Source organism: Perca flavescens, chromosome 1 (assembly GCF_004354835.1).
Source record: "Perca flavescens isolate YP-PL-M2 chromosome 1, PFLA_1.0, whole genome shotgun sequence".
In the NCBI taxonomy this organism is placed as follows: domain Eukaryota; kingdom Metazoa; phylum Chordata; class Actinopteri; order Perciformes; family Percidae; genus Perca; species Perca flavescens.
Window position 1 is genome coordinate 26,238,317 of NC_041331.1, and position 20,286 is coordinate 26,258,602.

At 37.9% G+C, this 20,286-nt stretch overlaps 4 protein-coding genes across 4 annotated transcripts; all 4 read left to right on the forward strand.

Moving 5' to 3' along the window:
- Positions 1-1,271: 1,271 nt before the first annotated feature.
- On the forward strand, positions 1,272-1,969 carry uraha (urate (5-hydroxyiso-) hydrolase a). Its single transcript, XM_028587249.1, has 3 exons — positions 1,272-1,402; positions 1,531-1,666; positions 1,880-1,969. Exons 1-3 carry the CDS (start codon positions 1,272-1,274, stop codon positions 1,967-1,969), a joined length of 357 nt encoding a protein of 118 aa, XP_028443050.1.
- A 653-nt stretch (positions 1,970-2,622) lies between these two features.
- Positions 2,623-7,988, forward strand: pdcd5 (programmed cell death 5). Its single transcript, XM_028576053.1, has 6 exons — positions 2,623-2,840; positions 4,640-4,683; positions 5,330-5,391; positions 6,250-6,341; positions 6,445-6,516; positions 7,078-7,988. Exons 1-6 carry the CDS (start codon positions 2,775-2,777, stop codon positions 7,123-7,125), a joined length of 384 nt encoding a protein of 127 aa, XP_028431854.1. The 5' UTR covers positions 2,623-2,774; the 3' UTR covers positions 7,126-7,988.
- Positions 7,989-8,832: 844 nt separating this feature from the next.
- Positions 8,833-15,006, forward strand: mvda (mevalonate (diphospho) decarboxylase a). The gene is made up of 11 exons (XM_028579257.1): positions 8,833-8,922; positions 9,051-9,128; positions 9,370-9,440; positions 10,491-10,605; positions 10,717-10,863; positions 11,664-11,863; positions 12,342-12,416; positions 12,557-12,775; positions 13,351-13,466; positions 13,673-13,781; positions 14,222-15,006. Exons 2-11 carry the CDS (start codon positions 9,068-9,070, stop codon positions 14,342-14,344), a joined length of 1,236 nt encoding a protein of 411 aa, XP_028435058.1. The 5' UTR covers positions 8,833-8,922; positions 9,051-9,067; the 3' UTR covers positions 14,345-15,006.
- A 1,125-nt stretch (positions 15,007-16,131) lies between these two features.
- On the forward strand, positions 16,132-19,608 carry cyba (cytochrome b-245, alpha polypeptide). The gene is made up of 6 exons (XM_028579629.1): positions 16,132-16,303; positions 16,595-16,664; positions 18,113-18,187; positions 18,305-18,388; positions 18,515-18,596; positions 18,879-19,608. Exons 1-6 carry the CDS (start codon positions 16,246-16,248, stop codon positions 19,068-19,070), a joined length of 561 nt encoding a protein of 186 aa, XP_028435430.1. The 5' UTR covers positions 16,132-16,245; the 3' UTR covers positions 19,071-19,608.
- The last annotated feature ends 678 nt before the right edge of the window (positions 19,609-20,286 follow it).

Here is a 20,286-nt window from a genome sequence, read left to right on the forward strand (position 1 = left end):
CTCGGCCTCTGAGCAGTCCACTTTTATCGTCCCTTTCCGCTAAGTTCAAAGTGCTGAAAGCATAGTGTGCACAACCAGTCTTCTGTTGACAAAAAGATAAGCACATGTGTACTGAATGTCATGCTTTATAGGGTAGTGTGCACAACTGCAGGAGGACAATGTGACAAACATCTAATACTGTTTAATAAACCATAAAATTAGTTTGATTTGGTTAAAACTGCTGAGTTTGGATTTTATTCATCACTGCACATGAGTGCATACAGGCTGCAGCAACTCAAGGGTCATATTGTGCCTGGAAATAAGGTAAGCACAAAATGTATAATACATATATGAAGTGATAAATACTCAATATGTTGTATTATACCGGGGTACACTATTTTATAGCAACCACAGGAACTCTTGACTGAGGAGCTATTTTGTGAAAAGTGAGAGAGTCTACAACAGCAGTCACTGAAACAAAAAACATTTGATTTAATAATTGTTAAAATGTGGAATGTAAAATCTTATATCCAGGGTTTCTATTAATAACGATGTTAATAACAGTAATCAGCTTTTCGAGATAATTTCATGACCTCTTATATGATTATCCTGAGGATTACTACATAACAAATCACAACTTGCATGTTCAATTTGCAATTTTTTCCCCAGGATTTCAAATTTTAATAAATGACAGACAAAACTATAAATCTGCAGAAATCAGCTTATGTGCAGGATTTTCACTCTGCATTCCCAAATACCTCCAACATATTATTTTAATACATTATTTTAATTTGAATACATCCATATTTGATGGTTCTCCCTTTAAATGTCTAACTTTTCATTATTGATGAAGAAAGCACAGTATTAAAATTCATATATACATCAAAATACTCCCGTATTTCAAATTAGTTTTTGACATACCATTGTCTGAAAACTTTGAAAGAGCTGTGCTGTATACATTTAAGATGGGGTGTTAAAGTGTGTATCTTGTCAAGTTGGAATAAACTGCCAAAGATAATTAAAAATCCTGTGAACTCAGTGTTGCTTTAAGAAAAGTAGGCCGGCATGAATATTTTTATTTTATTTATCTTGTATTTAGCCAGAAAGGTCCCATTGAGATACAAGATGTCTTCTTCCAGGGAGTCCTAGTCAGTATATGTATACAATCATATGTTTTTGCCAGTAGTCAAAAAAGTATTCGTAGAATTTTTTATTTTGTGGTCTAATGTGATTTCTTGAGATTTAAGTAGATCAGTTTAAAGTCGTACTTCCTTGTTCTGTAGATCACAGCAATGGCAGGCTCGCCTAGTCCTCTGACCACCCATGTGCTGAACACTGCAATGGGTGTCCCTTGCTCAAACATGGCCCTCAGTCTCTACCGACAAGACCCCTCCACTAATGCCTGGAATTTGATAACCACTGGGTAAAAACCTGAGAACAAAAGCCATAGGCAAAATACCACATATAGTCACAAAGTTTGATCACAGGAAAATTTCAAATAACACTACTGGACAATGTATATTTTTATTCACCCATATTTTTTCTCAACAGGACCACTAATGCTGATGGACGTTGCCCAGGACTCATCACAAAACAAATATTTACTTCTGGTGTGTATAGAATGCGTTTTGAGACTGCTCAGTACTGGGAGAGTATAGAGGAGACCTGCTTTTACCCGTATGTTGAGGTGAGGAAAGGCTTAAAATGTTGTGTGTTGACATGTTGACCTCAGCTTTCATTCTTAGGCGTAATGCTGCTTTACGTTTGTAGGCTTTACCATATTTTTGTTACTAGATCAGTGAATTTGTATCCTCATTTAACCTGTCACATGCATGCTGTTAATAATCTAAAGACTATCAGTCAGTTGTTGATCTCTTTCATGTTTGGTGTTTTGTTGCAGATTGCCTTCACTATAAATGACCCAGGCCAAAAGTACCACATCCCTCTACTCTTGAGTCGTTTCTCTTACAGTACATACAGAGGGAGCTAAAGATCAAGTGGGATGAACCTCCTGCAGCTACCTCCATCCATCAGCTGTTGAACACATCACAGGCAGAGGCAACTCCACCAAGAACATTCATCTCAGCACCAGCCTAACTGTCACACCTATTAACAAAACAATACACCATTTTAATGATTCTTCCATTTAAATAATGATGTTATAATCAATAAAAGAAATGTTGCAATTAAATAACCATATTACTCATATAGACTACTTATTATGCTTCCATAATATGTATCACCTATTTTATAAGACATACAGTGGCTTAATTAACCTATCAAATAAGAGGCCATGATAAAATCAAATGTGTATTTTATCAGCACACTCTCTCTGTACTTTATACGAATTGAAACTGAATAAAATTCACATTTTGTATAAATAGCATTAAATAAGGCCTATTACATATACACTGTTATCGAAAAGAAGACCTTAAAGTAAAATTCACACTTGAGGCGATCCCCATTCTCAACAGTATTATGCTACTTATTGGTCAAAACATTGAATAAATTGGCCTATAATCATTTATCTGGAATAAAATGAACATTTATTTCATTTCCAGAAATATGTCCAGAAAGAGTAGCCTACACTCCAAACTTCGTTTTTTTATGTGATCCTTACTCTGTGCTCGATTGCTTTACCCTGAGTGTTGGATCGTTTTTTTCGATGTTGATTACACTCCCCTAAACTAGGTAGGGCCTTGCCACTGATGGCAGTTTAGGGTGCATTTTGCTACGTTACCTCGTCCCTTCTAAGTCTATTAGGTCCATCTTACTATTTTATATAATAGAACACCATGGCAGACGACGAATTAGATGCAATTAGGCGGCAAAGAATGGCGGAGCTACAGGCAAAGCACGGGGTAAGGACAAAACATGAGCTGAAGCGTGTTTGCGGCCGCCTTAAAAGGAGATGCTGACTTCACTATGCTGCTAGCTAATGTGGCTAAACCAGTCACCACAACTCAACTAGTTTAACTGTCACTCAGGGGATATACATAGCCCACTATTGAGAACCAATGCTTAATGTAAATTAACTGTAATTTACTCAGTAGATAGTTCGATAAATCACAGTTATAACCATCTCTCTCCAAGTCCGTCTCACTGGCACTGCTCACACCCCTCTGTGACAATGACCGTGTTAGCTGAGCAAAGTTGACCATCGACTAATACCTTTAAGAGTGTTTTTGGCAAATTCAGTACATAACGTTAGTAGACTGGCAAGCAGTTTGGGTTGAGTATTTTCTTAGATTGTCAATAAGATTAGCTAGATTTGGGTTTTCTAGCCACATAGGCTAATAACTGAAACATTAACAAATAGCAAAAGGTAACTACTTTGTCATATGGTGGCATATCCTTTATAAATAAAATGTGAAAACCTAGATTTCTTGAAGCAGATTCCAATTAGTAGTCAACTAACGTTAACTCACGCACGCACGCACGCAATGCTCAGTAACGTTACAAACCGACCTATGAATTGTCTGGGCCAATATTTAAGACAATATTATCGTATCACAAACCAACTGGTACCAGTAGATTTTGCCAGATTAATAACGAGACATTACAGTACAGAAAGGCTAAAGATATATTTCAGGTGCTCAGGGCTCTTGATCCCATCCTTTCTTCAGCTTTCAGTTCTCCACCCAAACCAGGACACTTTACAGACTTAAAATATGTATAAGAAACTTTTCTGGGAATGTGCCAAATTCTTTTGAAAAATAGGACAACATTCTGATATATTTATAAAATAGAAGGAGAAGAAGAAAGTTCCTGGACTTTTATCCATTGTTGTGTTTGTACAATCCGTGTTTGAATCCCACTGCGATACATGAACCAATGTGTCCCTGAGCAAGACACTTAACCCCTAGTTGCTCCAGAGGCGTGCAACCTCTGATATACATAGCAATTGTAAGTCGCTTTGGATAAAAGCATCAGCTAAATTAAATGTAATGTAATGTACAATCCAGTAGGACATACGGTATTTGAAGCTGCAAACATGGATTAAAAGGTGAAACAGAAAAACAATACTGCAGTACATTATGATATCCATCAAGATTAAGATAGTGCCTATACATCTATATAGACATTAAGATAAACAGTATCTCACAAAAGTGAGTACACCCCTCACATTTTAGTTAATATTTCATTATATCTTTAAATGGGACAATACTGAACAAATTACACTTTGCTTCAATGTAAAGTATTAAGTTTACAGCTTGTATAACAGTGTAAATGTGCTGTCCCCTCAAAATAACTCAACATTAATGTCTAAACAGCTGGCAACAAAAGTGAGTACACCCCTATGTTAAATTCCCATAGAGTCAGGCAGATTTTGATTTTTAAAGGCCAGTTATTTCATGGATCCAGGATACTATGCATCCTGATAAAGTTCCCTTGGCCTTTGGAATTAAAATAGCCCCACATCATCACATGCCCTTCACCATACCTACAGGTTGGCATGGTTTTATGTCGGTTAGCCTAATAGCTGGTTTGATTTGAAGACTGTCACTTTGACAGTTATTAAGGTCATCTGTGAGGCCGTTACCAAGGGGAATATTGGGCTAGTATTGAAATTGTTTCTTATTAGGTTATACATCCTCTAGTTAGCTAAATGCAGAAATACAACCTATATGTGATGCTGCTGTCTCACATGTTCTTTCAGGATGCTTCAAATAATCAGCAGCAAGGAGAGGAGGCCAAACAGAGGTAAGATATGTTAATTAATTTAAGGCAGACACATTTAGTGATTAAATTGTACTTATGTACAGTACAGTTTCTTTATTACTTAAATATATAGAGTTTAAATTAAACTACACCTGTGTACTGAATTATCTTCAAACTATTTTGAGATGATTACTTGCGACTAATTAACGCAGACGCAATCGCTTGTTTGCTAAGAGTCTGGCCGGGACTCCAACATTAACACACTGACAACATTGTATTCAGAATATAAAATATTTTTTATTTTACTTTTTAATGTGATTGTGGAAAGGTGCTCACAAGATGCCAACCTTTCGTGAACTTGTGAATTTCGCCAGCCGTCTTCTCCTGTTTCTCCTGTCATGGAGACAGACGCTGTGTGCACGAGGGGAGGGGCTGTGTGTGTGTGTGTGTATGTGAGTGAGACGCAAGTGACAGAGAGACGGAGAAAAGCAGGGAAAGGAAATGCAGCTGAACGAATAAGCTGCGTTTTTTGAATAGCTTTAAAAAGAAAATTTAATAACGAAACGCAATGTGCGGCGGCAGGTGTTGATGTGTGGGAAACTCTGTTTTCCTTTTACTGGTCTCAGTCTTAGATCCAAACAGTAGTAGGTAGTGCTGATGTGGTAATATTGTTACTTTTTATTCACAGAGAAACCGACATGAGGAACTCTATATTGGCTCAAGTTCTCGACCAGTCTGCCCGTGCCAGATGTAAGTGTGTTCTCAGATTGATTGTTCAGCCTGTTGAAAGGAATCCCTTTGGAAATGAATCATGCTCTTGTAGACTAGGGCTGGGCAATGTATCGATATTATATCAATATCGTGATATGAGACTAGATATCATCTTAGATTTTGGATATCGTAATATCGTGACATGACATAAGTGTTGTCTTTTACTGGTTTTAAAGGCTGCATTACAGTAAAGAGATGTACTTTTCTGAACTTACCAGACTGTTTTAGCTGTTCTATGATTTGCCTTTTTCCCACTTAGACATTATGTCCACATTACTGATGATTATTTATCTAAAATCTAAGTGTGAAGATATTTTGTTAAAGCCCCAATTGTCAACCCTAGAATATCGCCTCAATATCAAGGTATTTGGTCAAGAATATCGTGATATCAAATTTTCTCCATATCGCCCAGCCCTATTGTAGACCGCAAAAAGTATTATTTAAAATGTGTATTTATTTAGCATATTAAATGCAATGCAAGAAACGTGTCTGCAAATTCGATTGTAAATAATTCCAGATGATGAGAGGAACACACATTATGAAAGTTGTTTTAAACCGTCAATTGCCACTGTCCAAAGCCAAGTCACCACTGGTATACCAGCATTATGAATGTTGTAGAAAAGAATCATAACACAAGTTGTAACACATCTTATGTGTGATTTCTATTCACACCAATGAAAGTGTCATACAGGATTTATCTAAGGAATGGCATCTCACTGAGTTCCAGTGCTCCATTGAAACTATATTGTGTGATGATTAGGCTGTGATGTACACCTATACTGTAAATACCGCTCACATGTAAACACAAGGTGGTAAAATCAATTTCTTTTTCTTCAGTGAACAATCTTGCTTTGGTGAAGCCGGAGAAGGCCAAAGCAGTTGAAAACTATCTCATTCAAATGGCTCGTTTTGGAAAATTGGGAGCAAAGGTAAAAAAAAAAAAAAAAAAACCTTGTTGTGCTTGGAGTACTGATGTTAATATTCTTCCTAATGCCAGCAGCGCAATGAATGGATGTTTTCTTCTTTTGTCAGATTTCGGAGTCAGGCTTGATCGAGATTCTAGAAAAAGTCAGTCAGCAAACAGACAAGAAGACGACTGTCACAGTAAGTTCCGCTAAAGGCCCTGACGCACAAAGCCGACGGTTGGTCGGCTGAACAGCAAATTCATCTGATTGGCTGTTCAGCTTGGAAACAAGAGGGAGGAAAACAAATGATTGTGACAGGCACACCCATGGCTCCTCTCATTTTCATCTGATCAATCCAATACACATAGAGCTGTCAAAACGGGTCAAAAATTACATTTGAATGTGATTTAACCCTAAACACACAGGTTCAAACTATTGGAATAACAATTTTTTCAACATTATGTCCATAAGATGGAAAACATAACCTCCAACGGGATATACATAACTACTTGTTTAGGCATATTTATTCCAACAATAACATGTCTTTTAAAAGATTTCTACATACCTACACATTACAAAATTAACTAACATTAATAAACTAATATCCTACTCTGTGATATTTAATATAAAGACTGTAATAGACCTCTCTCTGCACCCTCTGCATCGCTAAACAATTAGCCCCAAAAAAGTCACCTATATTTGATTCATTATCAGTCAATTCTTACCTCCATCTTACATCTTTATGCTCTGTACTTGTCAGTTCAACAGGCGGAAGGTGATGGACTCGGATGATGAGGATGATTACTAACTTTAAACGGGAGCCCAGGAACAGGCCAAGAAATCTGGAGAGGATATGCTTCACTGGGACTCTGATGCTATCTTTGACCTGTTAGCTGAATCTGGGATGCCACACTAGCTTCTGTGTGTCTCTGGAAACCACATTACCAAGAGGGAAGAACAAAGTGGAGTTGACATTGTGGGGGGATGGTGGGGGTAGAATACACACACTGTCAAATAAGGGGCTCCTTTGCGATCTATTTTCAATCAAGTAGCTACTAATGTGCTCTGCTTGTGTTTTACCCCTGACTGCTCATGGCACTGTTTGACTCCTCTAGTCCGTCTCAAGTTTCAAGTTATTTGAAGTAGTTGCTCTCTTTTTCTTTATTTTTGCCATGTTTGACTTCTGTTCTTCAATCACAAGAAGCTAGACAAAATGCAAAACACACTGCTGCTGATGCATTTTATCTAGACTGTGAATATTGTTCTCTGGTCAGGGCCAGCATCCCATTGACTTTGGATGTTGCACTTGGATATTTTCTTTTTGCTGACATGTATCTTAAAGGTTTACATAAAACAATTAAAAAAAGCCTTACATTTAAATGTTTGTTTTTCTAGTGAACAACTTCTAAAATGATTATTATTATATGAAAAAGTGTTCAACCATTTTGAAAAGGTTTGTATTTGTTTTACACAACTATCGCGGTTGTGACTAGGCTCAAGCGGGGCTCAAGTCAAGAACAGGAAATCATCACACTGTATCCTCATTAGCATAGAAAAGGTTGACTTACTGTTTCTTTATGACTATTTCTGCTGAATCAGCAATTTCAAGAGTTAACAGATTGCCAAGTGTATCCAACTACTTTTAAAATAAAAAACAACGGAGAAACGTGATTTAATTTTTTTTCTGTAAGAAATACACTGAATCAATCCAAAAAGCAAGCTTTTTTTCCACAATAATTGGTTGCATTACCTTGAATTAGTTAGCTGCAGTTAGCATGGCTTTACAGTCAACATTCATTTTTACAAACATGATAATTTAGTGATACTTTAAGTCATGTTCATCATTGCTTTGCACTTATGTCTTTCTGCATGGCCAAGTGAGAGAAGAGAAACATCTGATTCTACAAAGAGTGACCCTATCACCATTGGTGGAAGAATTTTCAGATCCTTCATTAAAGGCTCCATGATAAAAGTCCTGCATTGAAAGAATTTACTTAAAGGTAAAAGTACCTTAGTATTATCCACAACATGTACTTAACATAAAAAAAATGAAGTCTATACTGCCATGTACGCTTAGTTTAATGTATAGCAATGCATAGTTCAAAAGGTACATTTCAACGTAGAATTTGCCTCTGAAATGTAATGGAGAAAAGTTTAAAAAGTAGTACAAAATTGGAAATACTTAAGTATAATTACCTTCAAATTGTACTGAAGTACAGTACCAGAGTACTACAACATTTACACAGAATTTGAGTTTTTCCTTGTAGGAAATGTACTTTTGATATCAAATTACAATATTTACAGTCAGATTTTTAAATGTAATTGTTTCATATTTATCATTTAATTCCCTAAACTGTTACATGAATTTTGTAAGTCATATACATTTCGTATAGCTATGAATAAAACATATAATAAACTATGGATGAACTAACCCTACCCCCTGGGGGATGGTCTCTGTCCTTGCCCCACTTTCGCACGACCGTGGTCAGATGATCTCTCATTGGCTATTCCGACTCTTTAATCAAAACGGCTCGACTCTGATTGGTCGCGGTGTTAGCCACATGTCAACCCCAGCCAATCGGGAGACACCTCGAGGAAAAGCAAGGTACGGATGTACAAGCGTTAGCTAGCTTAATTGTTACTGCTGCTAAACACAAGAAGGAGATAGGTACAGTGTATTTCAGAGTGTTCAGGTACAGTTTTCTCAATATAAACACCGGTTTACATACACAGCTCTAACTGGGGATAGTATGGACAAGTCAAACACAGTTACTTGCACCGCTCCTGTGAACATAGCTGTCATCAAATACTGTAAGTAACGTTAATGACATTACCTTGCCTCGACTTATGCTTCAGGTGGTTTAGCTCTAGGACGCTAAGATACCTAAATCCTGTCTAACATTAAACAACAATAACGTTACATGTATTTTGTATGTATGGTGACTTGTGTCTACTGGGCATTAAATGGGTGGATTAAGTGTCGAGCATCTTCAAGTCTGCTTCAATCTAATAATACCTCAGTTATGCACTTTGTATAAAACTTACTTTTCAGGGGGAAAGAGAGATGAAGAATTAATTCTACCCATTAACTCATCGTTGAGCGTCACATTGCATCAAGACCAGGTATTTAAGTAAACAGCAATGTCATCAGTCAGACTATGACACATTTATCTTTATCAAGTGTTGGTGCTCCTGTCCAGAGCAGCCCCGAATATTTTCTTCTTTTAGGTTTTTAAAGAAATCAAATATGATTGAGTAAATGTTCTTCTGTTCGCCTACTATTCAGTTCAGAGTATTGAAGACCCCATTTACTCGGCATTGTCGGGGTTCCTTGATTTGCAACTAGAGCAGCCCATATTATTATGGCATTTCCATTCAGATGTAGCAGATTTGTCAGCTAAACATTCATTCTGTGAAATGTACTGCAGCATAGTATAACAAACTGTTATACTACTACTATAATACTGTTTATTCCATATTCCTACCTTACCTATGTTATGTAACACAAAAATAGTAACCTCTCACTTTTTTGGTGGCAGGAGTGAAAATTAGTAATTCTCAACATTTGTTGTGTTATGGTTTCAGAATGTTAAAGACAGTTGTAGAACAATTAGATACAAAATAGGATGTAGGCTCTACAGGATGATTTTTTTCCTTGGCAACTATCATGTTTTCCCTAAATGATGTATAGATTTTTAGGCATTCTATTATCAAATGGCTTGAAAAATAGTTCATATAGCTGCTATAAATGGAGAAAAAAATCTTTCCAATGGAGCATGCCCCAGTACCCCCTAAGTTTGTGCTGAGCCCAGAATGTTTAAAACATCTGGCTCTGACCCCTGGCCACTTGTGCTATGTCATGCATTTTGTAGTGACAAACTTTGTAGCAGAGCTGGCGTTAGAATATAGTGACAACATTTGTGTGACATTGTCCCTGTAAAAGGTTTCTTTGAAATATGTAATTGAAACATAGCAAGATAGTACAAATGCATGATTCTGATTGTAGAAAATATTAACCTTTTCATTGAATTATGCCTGGATAATGGGTAGCATACATGTTGTCACTTATGATGTGCAGATCTTGAGGCTAAAGTTTTCTAATCTGGCTTTGTATCAGTGATTAGATGTCTACAATTTGATATAGATCTGTCTTGTCTTCCTCCTTCTATTCAGCTGAAAACAACTACAACAGTTGCAACCAGCAGATCATTTCAGGAAGATCGAATATGGCTAAATGGCAAAGAGGAGGACATAACCCATCCTAGACTACAGTCCTGTCTGAGAGAGAGTGAGTCCTGTCTGTTTTATTTGTCCTCTTAAAAAGCACAGAGAGGACAACAACTGTGATTTTGAGAGAGCGCAGGCCACCATATCCTTTTTCTGCGTGTTCTGTATTTAGTTCGACGACTAGCAAGGAAGAGAAGCAATGACGGGGACCCCGCTTTGGATTCAACTTGTTTGTCTCACAAAGTCCACATCTGCTCTGTAAACAACTTCCCCACTGCTGCCGGGCTTGCCTCCTCAGCTGCTGGATTTGCTTGTCTAGGTGAGAATGTGTTGTAAATGGGGTCTTCAGTGGTTCCCAACCTGGGGTCCGGGCACCCCCAGGGGGGGCGGCAAAGATCACAGGGGGGAGCACAAGTCTTTATCTGGTTTGAGGTTGAGGTAAAACAAATATATTTGCACATGTTAAACAAATTATGATAATACATTAGAATATATAATGTATACAAAAGTCTGTATGAAAACTATATATTTTGTTGTATTCTCGTTTTTCCTGCCGCCACAGCATCACTATTTTATGAATGAAACATGGTGGAGAAACGTAACAGTGCTGATAACTCCTTTGTATCAAAAAAGAAAGTAAGGCTCTATCTCGAGAGTTACCTCAACTTTTCTTAGACATGAGTAGGGGGGACGCCAAGGAAAAAAGGTTGGGAACCACTGCACTAGAGTACTCATTTTATTGGAAGCACAACAGCTCAGTTCAAACAGTTCAAACGTGTGCCCATTCTTCAATAAACCATGTCTATCTGACATTTGATACATTTCCATTAGGGGTGTGCAAAAAAATCGATTCACATTCCTATCGCGATTCAAAATCGATTCATAGAATTCCAAAAATCAATTCATATATTTTTTTTCTACTGCAGTCATATGGGAAAAGTAATAACATTTACATACTGTGAATTGTTTTTTTTTTTAAGATTATGTTTTTGGGCATTTTGGACAGCAGAAGACATGAAAGGGGAAAGGGGGGGGGGATGACTTGCAGCAAAGGGCCGCAGGTTGCAGGCCACACTCGTCTCTTCTGCTCTTACTCCCTCTTTCTTCACTGTGTTGCAGTTTACACTCTGGCTCGGGTGTTTGGCGTAGAAGGGGAGTTGTCGGACATTGCTCGGCAAGGCTCAGGCAGTGCATGCCGTAGTATGTATGGAGGGTTTGTCCAATGGATCATGGGACAGAAAGACGATGGCAAGGACAGTCTAGCCCAGCAGGTGGAGCCGGAGACTCATTGGCCTGAGCTCAGAGTCCTTGTACTAGTGGTAAGTCAGTTTATGTGTTAGAGAGAGAGAGACACAAAGAAAAAAAAAAAAAAAATGATGAGTCACTTATATCTTGGCACATTCGTGCTCTATTGTGAAGGTCACATACTATTTTTTACTTCTATAAATGGCAATATCTTGTGCAACATGTAGAGCAAGCATCTTTACTAGTGCACACAATTTTTATTTATTTTTTTATTTAACCTTTATTTAACCAGGAGAAATCCCATTGAGATTCAGAAGCTCTTTTTCAAGGGAGTCCTGGCCAAGACAGCAGTACACAAGTTCCATATTTAAAATATACAACAAAAACATACAACAGAGAACAGAAAAAGAAAACAGTCGGCAAATTAACATCATCTCCACATAATCACCAGCAGCGCTCAGTAGCTGCACATGTGCATTTAGTAAATTTTTACAATGCACACTTTAATTGAAAAAAGTAAAAAGTTATATCAATCAATGCACTTTTTCACAGGCCAGTGCTGAGAGGAAACCAGTGGGCAGCACCTCTGGGATGCAAACCAGTGTACAAACAAGCTGTCTCTTAAAGGTACTTTGTTCACTTACATTATTCAGTGCACTCACATTACTGTCAATACTGTTGAGGCGAGTAGTTCATTTACACTGTATTTAAAGCTAACTTGTTGTTACTCACAAGGGGGTCTATGTCACTCTTTTCTGTGTGTGCAGCACCGGGCCGAGTCTGTCGTCCCAGGCCGGATGGCAGAGATGATTGAAGCGGTGCGAAGAAAGGACTTTGCTGCATTTGCTGAACTAACCATGAAGGACAGTAACCAGTTCCATGCAACCTGCCTTGACACATACCCTCCCATCTTCTACCTCAACAGTGTGTCTCAACAGGTTATCAATTTGGTGCATCGGTATAACAGACACTACGGGGAGACAAGGGTGAGAAACTTTATACTTCTGTAACTCAGAATAGCAGAACATATCAATGTAGTCCTTCCGGTGTAGTGTTGGACAGCTGTGTATTTACCTTTTTTTTGTTATACTAAAAACAATGACACAACTCTGAAAATTAAAGAAAGCAAATCAAATGCAGCCTGCACAAAGAAATAGAGTAATAAATGGAAACATGGCTGCTTTAAAGGTTAGAGAATCATTAAAAAAAAAAAAAAAAAAAAAGTCCATTGGCTTGGAAAATAGTAGTTATGCAGTACATGATTTGTAGTTATAGAGCTAAAACATGTAAACTACAAACATACTTAAAAAGTTATTCCGATCGTTTGTGGCAGTGTGTATGTCTTATAATAATGTACTCCATATATCATGTATAACTGTAGCCACCTCACTTTTGTATCACTGCTATTAAGTGGATGCTCTTTCTTTCTTGTGCTAGAAATGTGCCTCCGTTCATGCAGCTGAATTTCTGAGATGGTGTAATGAAGATGTGAAACTTGTGGGGTGTTTTTTTTTTTTCAAACTCTTTATGTGATGGTCACGGTCTGTTTGTTCCCCTCTAGTTGGCTTACACATTTGATGCAGGACCAAACGCTGTGATCTACACTCTACAGCAGCATGTTCCTGAGTTTGTTCAGGCAGTTGAACATTTCTTCCCCCCAGAGACAAACAGAGGACAGTGAGTTGACAGTTAACCGACTTAATTTGCTTTAGCTCTGCATAATATGAGAAACTAATTCATTCATCTGAAAATGTGATCTATATACATAAATACACAATGATATATGGGTGGGTTTTTTGGGCTCCTTTACAGTTGTTTATTAAGGTGTGTTTGCTTTCAGCCTCTTTGAAATGAGTCATTAAATGTTTCTTCCTTCTCTGCAGGTTTATTAAGGGTCTTCCAGTTAAGCGTGTTGCTCTTTCTGAGGAGCTGAAACAGGCAGTTGGTCTAGAGCCCATGCCAAAGGGAATAAGCTACATAATTAGTACCAAGGTACACATATACACGCAGATGTTATCACTCTGTAGCTTTGTTGTTTTTATCAGTTCACTTTAAACCACAACTGAAAATCAGTGTTATCTGTTTTGATTTAAATGTCTTGGTGTGTCTATCTCAAGGCTGCACATTATTCAGTAGAAAGTGTAATGTATAATTGTCAGATTGCGAGACACCTTCGATTTATGTCAACATTTCCTTTTAACATTTCCCTTTTAACGCAACTTTGTGTTGCACTACTTCAGTTGGAAATGGTGGCACATATTGTGCTATACAGTAGTTCCTCTGCTTCACAGAGTCTTTGAATGTTTTATTAAACACGTTTAGACTTTATTAGAACAAGCTTTTAAAATTGCATTTTTACATGTTAACCCACAGACAGTCTTACGGATGATAAGTTATTTTGTATAATGATCTTTTCTCATTTTATGTTTAAGGCTGGACCAGGCCCTCGTGTTGTGGAGGATCCCACTCAGCATCTACTTGGATCTGATGGGTTGCCTAAGAAAACTCTGGGATGCCCTGCAGCCCAAAATGGACAAAGTTCCACTGAGCAATAACGAAGCCAATTCACCAGAGATCAAATCTGTCATATGTAATTAGGTTTTTACAATCACAGCAACAACAGATACCTTCCTTACAGTTGTGGATGTTCATATGTTTGCCTTGAATTATCAAACTACTGGTGTGCCTCTCCTCAGCTCTTTATTGCTCATTTCTCAGTACCTACAAGTGAATACTGTTTCAGAGGTATTTGATTACCTGTTTAGTCGTAGACATGATCATGTGCTCCACTTTGAGGCGGTAAATAAATAGACATGCTGGCACTGCCAATGTGCACCGAACCATGAATACAGTTTAGAACTGCAGCTGCAGTGTGCTCTGAGTACATGCTTATGTCTATGAGGTTTTGAATTTATGTATGTATCAAGGAGGGAGTTATAATTATGGTCACTTTATTGTGTTTTCATTTTTCATCTTGTGAAAACACAATTTCAGACTTACTACAATACATACGTAAATGATGTCAATTTATTCTGTAACATTAAATGAAATATATTTTAGTCAGTATAATTGTTTATTGTTTTGTCTTTTGCCATTTACAGATTCAAGCTTTTTTTTCAAGTAAAAACCGCTTTGGTCAACAATCTCTTCTACAAGTGACAAGACAACAGCTGAAAAGCTGGTTCGACCTGCCCTGCGGCCCTTTGCTGCATGTCATTCCCCCTCTCTCTTTCCCCTTTCATGTCTTCATCTGTCTTATATAAATACATTCCTAAAATGCCCCAAAACAAATCTTTAAAAAAAATATGCACAGTGACCAGTACCAACCAATTTATTCACCATTGTGCTTAAGATCTTTAAAATCAGGCAGACCAAATCTCTTAATTTGAAGTATTGTTGAAGGCTACTCCAAGTGAGGGGAGCAGAGCACATACAAGCTTTCTTTTCCAGTTCAGTCTGTGCACTTGGAACAGACAACCAAGACCATTTCTTATGATCTTAGACTGTAACTACAGTTAGATTGCTGTGCAATCAAAGTGCAGTATAGTGGGCGTTTACCCAGAATGGCTTTATAGATGAATAAGTACCATTCTGAGCCTATGAGAGTAAAGCATACAATGATGAGTGAGGGCTTTAGTTTGTAACAAGTGATATCCAGTACTCAACGTTCAAACAATATGTAGCCCAACAAGCACTACAAATGTGCTTTAACCCTTGTGTTATCTTCCCATCAGTCTGTTTTGCCTGTTTTATAAAGTATAAATGATCACCCAATTCTGTGTTACATCTTCTTAGCCAACTTCATTCCAACATATCACAGCTAGTTTTACACTTATTTTTGGAATTCATGGTCAATAAACCTAATTCATATTAAATTATAGCTAATTTTTGAGTTAAAAAGAAATTATGAATTATTTTAGCTAATAGTTAAGATCAGCGGAACATATTACAGCCTGTTTCGTGTATGGAACTATCCATGTTATTTTTTGGTAGTTGCAAGAAACCCATATTTTTGATATAGAAACTTTGAAAACGAGTCACATTTGGACCGAGGACAACACATGGGTTAAAAATCACTTATGAACCAACTATGAAACCATGAGATCACTCCTTCATCTATGGCAAACAGACGTCGTTGAAGAGATTTGTTCATAAAAACGTTATGACCTCCTTAAAACAATTAGCAAGATTTGTAAATAAGAGTCACGTACGGTACTACATCTGCCGGTTTTATAATTATTTTCAGCTGTCTTGTGATTGGTTAGCCCCACTGTAGTCCTGCAATATTCGGAAATGACGACTGAAACGGGGATTGGGAAACGTACGCCCTGCCTCCCAGCGCACACACCACCTCATATCTCGTAAATACACTTGCTTCCTTGTAGAAGCAACCAAAGCTGCGAGTTTCTGTGTTGTGAGTTCCAGCAGTTTGCAGAGGGCTGTTTAAGTGAACGCAATGGGGAAAATAGAGTGGGCGATGTGGGCCAATGAGCAGGCTCTGGCTTCAGGACTCAGTGAGTACAAAAACATTTTCTTTCCTTTTTTTAAATACTGTATTTACTGAGGTTCATAGAATCTTTTTTAGCTACCTTTACTAGTTTTTTTTTTTTAACAAAGGATGCTACATATTTATTTTTACAGAATTATAACTGTAAAGTCATGCCTGTTTTAAATATAAATGAAACCGCATTTCAGAGTCAAGTCGATGTACAATTTAACATAGGCTTGTCTCTTTGAGTGAAATCATTAAAAAAAAGTATGTTTGTTAATATTTTTAATGTTATCTTCCTTCTTCCTTCTTTCAGTTCTCCTCGCTGGAGGCATTGTGGGGGTGGCTGGACAGTTCAGAGGCTGGCCGTTTGCTGCTTATGCTGTGTATCCTATTATACTTTGCATAAACCAGAACAATAGAGTTTGATCTAAAGAAGTGAGGCTGAAGTTGTGTCCTTGTGTACATGTTCACTATCCAGTTTCCAGAGTCCCACTTCAAAAGATCTACTATCAATAATGTGACATTTCTTTACCAAAACGCTGCTGTTTTTCAGCCTTTATATGACAGCCTTTTAGTATAATTGCATGCTGTGTAAGAATTCATAAATCAAAAGCCTAAAAGTAAAAATGTGATATAGGGAGATGAGTAAATTAAAGCCAGTACCGGTATTTACTTTTGCCAAGTTAACTTTCAAAACTGGCCTAATATTCTATTTAGCCAATATATAAGTCTCAAATGTGTCTGCTTAGGGTATAGCTTAGGGTGACCAAACGTCCTCTTTTGCCCGTACATGTCCACTTTTTACCTATACTGTCCGGGGCGTCCGGGGGGGTTTTATAAATTCATTAAAATGTCCGGTTTTCACTGTTTTTCATGGGACCATTAAGCGTGTACTTAAATTGACTGGCACTTTTCTCAACACAATACTACGGTAGGCTACTTTGTTGTGTGACGTAATTCCCGAGACGCTGCCTTGTGAGCGGCTCTGCGACGCGCACATACACAGGGACCAGGGCAGACAGACAGGGACCAGGGCAGACAGACAGGGACCAGGGCAGACAGCGGAGCAGCATTACACACAAAATGCCGAAGCGTTTCCTGCTAAAGATTTCCCACCGTGGTCAGAAAACACAGGGGAGACACTTTGTTTCTCTCACTATGACTCTGGAGTCGGTAGGCTCGCTGTCACTCTCACTTCTCCCCCGCTCTATATCACCCACTCCCCACACACACACACACACACACACACACACACACACACACACACACACACACACGCCGTCTCGACGCACACACTAGCGCACAAGTATAAACATCAGGCCACTTACAACCAAAAGGTATTAAGAGATATTTTGTTGAAGCAGGATTTTCTAACACAGAAGAGGTCATATTTAGAACATTATTTCATATTATTTATTTATTTTAAAAGAGAGCTATTATTTTGTTACATGTCGTTACAGATTTTATTTTATTACAGAAGTTATTTTTGCACAATTGAGGCATGTTCATTAACCTCTGAGAATCACCACTGTCTGGATTTGTTTCGAGGCCAGGCCGAGTGTCCTCTTTTTTGGAAATCAAAATATGGTCACCCTAGCTGGATACATGGATCATTACAGTTTTTCATTAGTCAAGTTTTTTCATTTGATATTCTTAACCTATTCTGTGTATATTCTCTTTTATATTAGAAAAAAAATCAGTCCATCATGTTCAATACCTACTGAACCTGGTCATGGTCACAGCTGTTAATTTAAATCAGCTTTCATGTCCTAAGAGTTATTATTTGGCTTAGTGAAGATTGTGAGATGAAACAACCTTGACAGATAACTAGTGCTGCTGGGGTGTTTGTGTGTCTACTTGAGTACCCCAGAAGCAAGAGGGCCAAGGGCACAAGTGTAGAGAGAACGTAAGTGATGTTATTTTCTTTAAATATTTTTTCAACATGTAGGCTGTACTTTATTGAGGTTCTGTGATGATTGTCAGTGAAACTTATTGCTCCCTTCTGTCTTTTGTTTTCCCTCAGGGGCCAGTACTGCTTCACCGTGTGTGTGAAATCCTTTGGGCCAGTGACAAGGAACTATTATGTTAGAGCTTTTTTACATGCTGCGTGAGTTCATTATATCACCTTTGCTAGACAGCATTCCTCTCATTCAAAGTCAGTCCCTCCAACAGGAGACAAATGCCTTGTCATTATAGTATTTGATCCTCACATATACATTTCTCTCTTTGGTAGAATCTGTGTACCTGGAGGTTTTATGCTTGCAACTGTCCTCGGGTGTGTCTGCCTCGGCATTGCTAGCCTCATCTACCTTGCAGTAAGTTGGCAGCTTTTATCGCATGAAGTGGCCAGCTGACAGAAACAAGGAAATGGCAACAAGGAAGAGATTGTTTCATTACTGGTACCTCTGTTGTGACATGGCCGTGCACTTATGAAATCTGACTAGGGGTGTGCCTGAATTCTTCAACACTAATGTGGCAACCAAAGTTTTAAAGCTTTCCAGGCTGCACAGTTTATCTAATTATAATTATGCTTAACTTAATCTTACTCTAGCCAACTATTACTAACTTGTATTCTTTGTCATTTTCTTGCTTTCTAGGCAGCTATCCGAGGTGAACAGTGGGAGCCCATTCTTCCACAGAAGGAGACTACTCGAAAGACGGACGCAGTCAGTGTGAGGAATCCTCCGGAGATGCCACCACCGAGACCTCCTCCTGAGGTGCGCAGGAAACGGGTAGACGACCTGGAGGGAGCAGTCTATGACAACCCCATCCCTGTTAGTGACAAATGAATAATGAAGCTAGTGACTGGACTACATGTTGGGTCCACACCATACCTCAACCTGTAGAGAAATACATTGAAAACAGAGAAAATTGTTTCTTAGAGAGAACTGAGAATTCAAAGGAAGATGAGGAAAGTGAATTTTACTTTTGAACAAAAAGACATGCCAGAGAAGATACAAAAGTTGTCAAGTCAAAAGACTGTAGGTAATGTAAATATTGTCTACTGTTGTGCAAACCAATACCTTGTTTCTGTTCCAGCCACCATACTGCATACTTTTTAAGCTGTGTTGCCACCACTATTGTGTTGCCATGCATAGATCTTACAACATATTGTATTATACTTACACTGTGTTCTTAACCCATGTATTAGTGTATTTCTTGAGGGCAACTGATCAAAATAATGTAGGACAACATAACACTGTTTGCCAGGATTAAATTGACATATTATGTGTTATATGTTTTTGCTGTATCAGACTGATAATATACATTTCTTATATTGTGTCTGTACTTGGATGTCTTGTAAATAAAACCCTTGAGCCACCTGAATCATGATCTGTCCTGGGTTTGTACTTTCAGATGTCTTATTTTACATGTTTCTTTTGGATGGCTATTTTAAGTAATGACATTTGCAACTTCCCCCTTTTCACAGAATTTCCCTTTCTCATCTCAGGTGTTTCTTTGCTCTCATTATTTGTCACATTGCTATCCTTTGTTGGCTTATGTTGGAAACAATGGGTGATTAATACATCTGGCTGGTTTTCAGACAAGCTCAGCGTGTCTGTCTCCTTTCTATTCTTATGTCTCCAGATTTTCTTGTTGGTCACAGCTGACCTGCTAAGCAGCTGAAGTCTGTGTGGATACCACAGAGGTGCAATGATACTTCCTCATTGTGTTTTGTGGGGCTGTGACATGTGAGACACAGCACCAATGTACAGCTTTAATTGGATTTACATTATTATTATTATTATTATTACTATATATGAATGCCTCTTATGCATACTTCTAAGTAATATTTATGTAGTGTCTTGTGTTTTTTTTAATTACCATTAATTAACACAATAAGATGTAGTTTTCTAAATGTGTATTTTCCAGCTTGTAGTGCTGAGCTCATAATAAAAATGGAATATAATATGTGTCTGTCTTGTTCAGGCAGTTTTATTTAGGTTAATGCTGCCACCTTCTGCTGCATGAGAAAACTACACACAGACTTATGGAGGAAATATT

Excerpts from the sequence above, each read along its gene's own strand:
- mvda (XM_028579257.1), top strand. The coding sequence starts at position 9,068 with ATGGACAAGTCAAACACAGTTACTTGCACCGCTCCTGTGAACATAGCT. Across the intron at positions 10,864-11,663 it reads TGCTGGATTTGCTTGTCTAG|TTTACACTCTGGCTCGGGTG; the intron begins GTGAGAATGTGT and ends ACTGTGTTGCAG. Across the intron at positions 13,782-14,221 it reads GCTACATAATTAGTACCAAG|GCTGGACCAGGCCCTCGTGT; the intron begins GTACACATATAC and ends TTTATGTTTAAG.
- cyba (XM_028579629.1), top strand. The coding sequence starts at position 16,246 with ATGGGGAAAATAGAGTGGGCGATGTGGGCCAATGAGCAGGCTCTGGCT. Across the intron at positions 16,304-16,594 it reads GGCTCTGGCTTCAGGACTCA|TTCTCCTCGCTGGAGGCATT; the intron begins GTGAGTACAAAA and ends TCCTTCTTTCAG. Across the intron at positions 18,188-18,304 it reads GGCACAAGTGTAGAGAGAAC|GGGCCAGTACTGCTTCACCG; the intron begins GTAAGTGATGTT and ends GTTTTCCCTCAG.
- pdcd5 (XM_028576053.1), top strand. The coding sequence starts at position 2,775 with ATGGCAGACGACGAATTAGATGCAATTAGGCGGCAAAGAATGGCGGAG. Across the intron at positions 5,392-6,249 it reads CCAGTCTGCCCGTGCCAGAT|TGAACAATCTTGCTTTGGTG; the intron begins GTAAGTGTGTTC and ends CTTTTTCTTCAG. Across the intron at positions 6,517-7,077 it reads ACAAGAAGACGACTGTCACA|TTCAACAGGCGGAAGGTGAT; the intron begins GTAAGTTCCGCT and ends TGTACTTGTCAG.
- uraha (XM_028587249.1), top strand. The coding sequence starts at position 1,272 with ATGGCAGGCTCGCCTAGTCCTCTGACCACCCATGTGCTGAACACTGCA. Across the intron at positions 1,403-1,530 it reads TGGAATTTGATAACCACTGG|GACCACTAATGCTGATGGAC; the intron begins GTAAAAACCTGA and ends TTTTCTCAACAG. Across the intron at positions 1,667-1,879 it reads GCTTTTACCCGTATGTTGAG|ATTGCCTTCACTATAAATGA; the intron begins GTGAGGAAAGGC and ends GTTTTGTTGCAG.